General features: G+C 38.9%; 1 protein-coding gene across 1 annotated transcript in view; it reads left to right on the top strand.

The window, feature by feature from the left end:
* Nucleotides 1-5,836, top strand: part of LOC102672920 (high affinity cGMP-specific 3',5'-cyclic phosphodiesterase 9A) — a 101,485-nt gene that overhangs the window by 65,306 nt on the left and 30,343 nt on the right. Inside the window, exons 4-5 of the mRNA XM_006610827.2 lie at nt 1,122-1,364; nt 1,492-1,725. Of these exons, the coding sequence (XP_006610890.1) occupies nt 1,596-1,725 (130 nt within the window). The 5' untranslated portion in view covers nt 1,122-1,364; nt 1,492-1,595. The remainder of the gene's footprint in view (nt 1-1,121; nt 1,365-1,491; nt 1,726-5,836) is intronic.

Raw genomic sequence — 5,836 nt, 5'->3', positions numbered from 1 at the left:
TCTCTCTCTCTCTCTCTCTCTCTCTCTCTCTCTCTCTCTCTCTCTCTCTCTCTCTCTCTGTACGAATATTGATATTATAATTAATTCGATCCTCCAGTAGATTAGGGATCAAATATTAATTTCGTAACTGGCTCTCCTTTTGTTCGATTCGATAATGCGATTCAATACGTATACGCCGCAATACGTATAATTGGTCTCTTTATTTTCACTTACTATTCACATTGCGCGTTTTGTTCGAAATTTTGATTTAGAAATTCGATAATTGATAAATCGTATCGATCTCCCCCCCTCGATACAATTTATTCTTGATTATATTCGCGAAACTTGATAAATCGACATAATGCCAATCATCCCCATCGCTGAATTATTTCATGCTCGATGAACAGCACGGCACGCCTCCCCATTTTTATCTCTAATATCGAATTCAGTATATATGTAATAGGCCATGTAAATTAAAAAATTTACGAAGAAGCAACTACATCCGTTTCACTTTTTTTGTTCCAACGAAACTTTCCAGTCCTCCCATCTATATTACATCTACATATTACACTTTTTCAATATTCATCCTCGAGTACCACTTCTTGCTCCATCCATCTTTTTGCTTATCTTGAATTTATTGCCTCGTTCCAAGTTTGCTCCAGTACACCGAGCAGCGGGAAAACTCTCCCAACTGTTTCGCGGCCGTTGGATCGTTGTTCGTTATTCGGTATTCGGTGAATTTTTCAACGGTCCACGCTTTGCATTTTGCTCGACAGGGTTGGAAGGAAGGAAGTAAGTAAGTAAGTAAGTAAGTAAGTAAGTAAGTTGGGCCTGTAATCGATTCTCTCTCGCTTTGCTTCCAAGTAACAAATGTATTTCTTATTACATCAGGGTCAGAAATCTATATATCTTAAGTGAAATTTACCTTCTACTTATTATCGAGAGAGAGAGAGAGAGAGAGGGGAGTCGAGAGGAAAGCGCGGGCTAGTTGCATACGTGGTCGAAAAGTTGAAAAATTGAAAAATTGAAAATCGTGGATACTTGTTTTGCGCGGACGAAAATAAAAGGAGGAGGAAGTGGATGGATAATAGATAAGGGAGAATAGAAAAACGAATAAGAAGGGTTGATTGGGAAATTTACAGAATGGACCATGAAGGAGCGCAGCGTGAGCTGGTAGTAGACGAGCGGTCGTCCTCTCGGTTGGCGGCTGGACGGTCATCGACGGGATCCTGCAACGCTGAATCGTTCACCCTGCGGGTGTTGGCCACGGCAGGTACGAAGTCGACAGGTGCAATAATCGGGGGTGACCCGGTTGTTGCCGCCGGGGCGGCGATGCGACGATGAGCTCGCTGAGGATACCGCTATCTCTCCACACCCGACCAGAGGTTAGTTAATCCCTCGATTTCGCCTTCGTCTCCTTTCTTTCTTACCCTTTTATTTTTTCCCCTCCCCTCTTACGATATATAATATATCGATTTTCGAACGAATTGATGGAATGGTTTTGCTTCGCAGCCCCGAGTAATAATAGGAAGGCGGCCGGGTCGGCTCGCGAGTCGTCGCAAGGTCGAGCACAGAGGAGCGGAAGCCGGTTCAAGGCCGATATTAGTCGCTTGGCCATGGACCTCGAGGCGAGGAACGGGACCGGTGGTAACGAAGAGGAATACACGAATATTTATTTCATGGTTGGGAATCGCAGGGAGACGGCCACCTACAAAGCGGATCAGGTCACGGACATGGAGCTTAAGGGCAAGTCCATTTAATTAATCGATCCTTTGATACAACTCGGAAACTGCTTGTTGCCATCTTTTTTTTTTTTTCTTTCTCTCTTTTATCGGCTGGATGACGTTACTTTTATTAATTTGAAGGAAAAGAGTATTCGGTTCTATTTTTATTTTTTCTTTCCCTGTCTTTTTTTTTTTTTTCTTTCTTTCTTTTTTAATCGCTTGGCGAGCAAACTCTCCCGATATTCATCGACTCGATTATATGAATATTTAATGAAAAATATTATTACCGTGTTATGCGGTATTTCTCGTTAATAGGAAATACGATCGTACGATACGAATTGCGAGGAGAGTGAATTATAATTGATTCGCAAATTTTTTTAAATTAGTTTGTTGACGCATTTAATAAAAATAAATTTAACTCGTGCGTCGCGTCCCCTCTTGATTATTGTTTTCGTCGAATCTTGCGCTCTCGTTGACAAATTTGTTGAAAAAATGAAAAGTGTCTGTTCGGTATACCTCGGCGACCTCCGAGTAACGTAAATTATCGGCATCCTGTTCGGTTCTACGAACGGTACGAAAGGGTCTTTGTAAGCACTAGCGAAATTATGTTTGCACATACTTCGAACCATGACCTATCGACCGGAGAACGTCTCCCGAAAGTAGCCTCCGAGGATCTAACTTGCCAATCAAGCTTGTTTCACCTTCTCCCGTGCGTTGGACGACAAAGCAAACAGGGATTTATGTCCAGTTGCTTGTTCGAGCCAATACCTCAGGCGAAATCTCGAGGATGCTATCCAAAGCTTTCGAGAGCTTTACGAGATATCGTTCGGTTCCAAAGTTATTCGCCTTACGTATCTTCTTTCTTTTTCTTTTTTCTTTTTTCTTTTTCCCCCTATATCCGAGTTGGAATTACTTTGAAAAAGAAGAAGGTGTGTAGAAGTCGAGTTCGTCACATTTAATTGCTCGCCATTAGCGAAATCGAATATTTATCAAGGTAGCTAACGATATCTAGCAATATTGTTTTAACCGTACACTATTTTCCTCTTAAGAAGAAATGCAATTTCTAGTTCTATAAATGTTTCGGATACCTCTCCTCGAAGGTAAACTGAAACCGCTTCGTTGCAAACTTAATTATTTACCGTAAAGAGTTTTAATATTATCCGAGACCCTTTTAGACAATATTTCCATCCCACGGTGTTCCTCGAGGAACACGCTATAAAATTTCAACGCGAGGAAAAATCTTGCGGAAAATGTAAGGAGCATCAACAATTTTTTTTTTTATTATATTACAAAAAAAAAAAAAGAAATTAGTCAATTCCTCGTAACGTAAATTTGTTGAAACGCTCCTAGTTTTCCTTATATTTTTTAAAATATTTTTTCGGTCTCTATTCCTCGTTTTTATCCCTCTTCTTTGTTAACGTTTGCATTCTCTTCTAGCGAAATTTGTTTAATCGTAACGAGGATACGTTCCATCCTCTTTCTCTTTGCAATCTTACGAAACTCATTTCGCTGGTTAATGGAAATTATAAAGTTTTCCTCGGTACTCGCTTACCAAGAGTTTCGTTAATTTCACTGCCGCTATTTTACGACTACGCGTATTTATCGTAGTTGCCGATGTTAAAATGATTCGCGATAGCTAGTGACGCGTTTCAATCTTCCATTCGACGAATTATGAAAATTAACCCGAGTGCAGTCGTTAGTCGATTTTACGCTTGTTTCCTCGTTACTATCTTCATCTATTTAAACCACGCGCAACTCGATACAGCGATCTGGCATCTGACGCTCGAGATCGTGGTGAGCACACGGTTTCTAAAGGCAATAGACCGTCTAATTGCAAGTTGTTACGCAATTTTCTTCGTGTTTATAAGCTTTATGTTTTAGGTGTCTAATTATCGTTGTAATAATCTAACGGAATTAACTTGGTAACGTATAAAATCTATGCGTTTGAAACGTGGATAAATTAAAAAGCGATATGGATATAAATACGAGTAATAAAGTTATATAATTAGAAAAGTGATTGGAAATTATGCGAGCGAACGCGAATGAAATTGTCTCTAATGCCTGGCCATTGCTAGTGCAATTCACTTAAATATCAAACTGTTTTTATCTATTCCTCGATATTAATTTTTTCCTCTTATTCTATCAGGGATCAAACGATAAAATTATCACATGTTACGTGCACAGGGAAAGACATAAATACCGTCAAAATATTGTTTAAGAAATGACGCAATTTTATACATTCGAGATATCTCTCTCCTCTCAATTGGAGAGGATATAACACGTATTGTACAAATTTCTGTCGTCTAATCATTCCTACCCTAGGTCTACTTAAGGGACGCTATTCGATTCCTCGAATTATTTCTAATTCGATGATGATGATTCTGTATTTTGAATCACAAGAAGAGCGAACTCGCGTCAAAGTGCATCGCGTAATGGAGGATGATAATGGTATTACAATTTATATCGTAAGTTGGTTAATTGGAAATTGTTTTGCCGTCACGCCACGGAGAGAGCATTATAAAAGGGTACACGTGAAACGAAGAAATGGTTCGTGTCAAAAACTCTCCGAGTTCGCCGCAAAAAGTCTTTGTATCCACGCCACGCGATTCTTTTCGTCGTTCTTTAGCCTTGTTCCCGAATTCGTGACAGAGAATCTTGAAAGGAGACGGCTTGAAAGAAATCCCTTTATCGATTTTCTCTTCTCTTCGAGTTCCTTGCGCGTGATCTTGTGAAATACATCTTGTACAAATACACGATCGTTCGATTAATTCTACTTAGAATTCTACTTGGAAAATATCGATATTTCTCTCCCTTTTTTTTCTCTTCTTCTTCTTCTTTTTTCTTTCTTTTTTTTTTTTTTTTTTTTTTGAATTCAAACACACGCTACACGAGTTTACGACTCATGTTATACATAAATTTAAAGGAATGAGATTATACGAATGATTGTCATGTATCATGAATGAAGCCTAGATAGGAGGCTCTGACGTTCATTCATGTTATATTTTAAAACTTTTATGCGTATCTCTCACAAATATTATCGTTCATCTGTGAATAATTCGTAAGTCAGAAACGTCATGGAATATTTTTCAACGGCGGGACTGATTTTCATTGTTCACGCCACGCACGTTACGATAGTAATTTAAATTTCTTTGCCGAATATTATCGTTAGAATTCCCTTGTTCGCAAACAAAATTTGACGGAATAGGAAAAAGGCATGGAAAAAGAAAAAAATCGAAACAACGTTCGTTCCACAAGATCAAGAATAGGAAATTTCGAATTCCATAATCGGATTCTTGGAATCGCCATCGAAATCCATCCTCCGATTCTACGATTCTCTTTCCGTTAAATTTCAATCCAAAGCCTGGGTGATTACAACCCTCGTTTTTATCCCCCGAATTCACCGATTATCCTTTCGCATTGGCCATGGTTCGTCGTGTGACGACCACGATTCATGATCAAGCCCCGTTACGACGCTCGCAATATAAACCTGTAATAGACTGATCATTTAGATCTCACCCCTGTGTCGCGCCGCGCCACCCTCTCTCGTCCACGCGAAATTTCCGAGGCGAGCTCCGTGTTGCCGATATATATTCTTCCTTCTAGTTAATTAGAAAGCTTTTCAACGAGGTCGCTGGTCGTACGGCGAAAAAAATATGCCAACGAGACGCTTTGACGAGAATCGATATCGTTCGTAAGGGTAAATTGACCCTTATTGTCTGCTCACCGTCACGAAATTCTCGTTCTCTCGAAACGAACCATTGAAAATAAGCCTCCCTCGTTGCTTTGAACGTTGAATTTTATTTTAAATTCTTTTTTTTTTTTTCTCTCTCTGCTTTTTGAAAAGAACAATATTACATTTACGAATTACACTCGATATAAGATAGAACGGTAATTCGGAACGAATAGCTAATGACATGGTTAATTGATTTGTTGTATATCGATGGAATAAATTGATTATTCTTCGCGTTAATTAATTACAAGCTTGTCAAAATTATTGTTTCAGTCGATACAACAATCCGTTCGCGAGATCAGTTCGCATTTACGTACGTTTCCAATTATTTACACTTTCACTTGTAATCTTTTTTTTTTAGAAAATAAAAACGGAATATACATATTCCGAATTAACAAGTATT

Source organism: Apis dorsata, unplaced genomic scaffold, assembly GCF_000469605.1.
Source record: "Apis dorsata unplaced genomic scaffold, Apis dorsata 1.3 scaffold_78, whole genome shotgun sequence".
Taxonomy (NCBI): Eukaryota; Metazoa; Arthropoda; class Insecta; order Hymenoptera; family Apidae; genus Apis; species Apis dorsata.
This window is presented reverse-complemented; position numbering and strand designations above follow the sequence as displayed.